The sequence below is a fragment of the Penaeus monodon genome, chromosome 20, assembly GCF_015228065.2.
Source record: "Penaeus monodon isolate SGIC_2016 chromosome 20, NSTDA_Pmon_1, whole genome shotgun sequence".
Lineage (NCBI taxonomy): Eukaryota > Metazoa > Arthropoda > Malacostraca > Decapoda > Penaeidae > Penaeus > Penaeus monodon.
In genome coordinates, this window is record NC_051405.1 from 21,307,069 (window position 1) to 21,307,301 (window position 233).

General features: G+C 57.5%; 1 protein-coding gene across 1 annotated transcript in view; it reads left to right on the forward strand.

Moving 5' to 3' along the window:
- LOC119585702 (chloride channel protein 2-like) overlaps positions 1-233 on the forward strand; it is a gene marked incomplete in the record, with an annotated part of 67,264 nt that overhangs the window by 23,111 nt on the left and 43,920 nt on the right. Inside the window, 1 exon segment of the mRNA XM_037934376.1 lies at positions 59-187. Coding sequence (XP_037790304.1) covers positions 59-187 — 129 coding nt within the window.

Sequence of the window (233 nt, forward strand, 5' to 3'; positions counted from 1 at the left end):
TGTGTCTGAAAATCCTCCCAGACTGCTAACCCCTTCGCTGCGCCCTCTTCTCCCTCAGCCCGAATCTGGCTGTACCGGGACCTCGCGAGTCACACCGCCCTGCAGTATCTCGCGTGGGTGTCTCTGCCTGTCTGCCTCATCCTGTTTTCCGCCGGCTTCGTGCACATCTTAGCTCCGCAGGCCGTGGGTAAGTTTTAGGGGGGGGGGGGAAATGTGTATGATTGTTTTAAAAG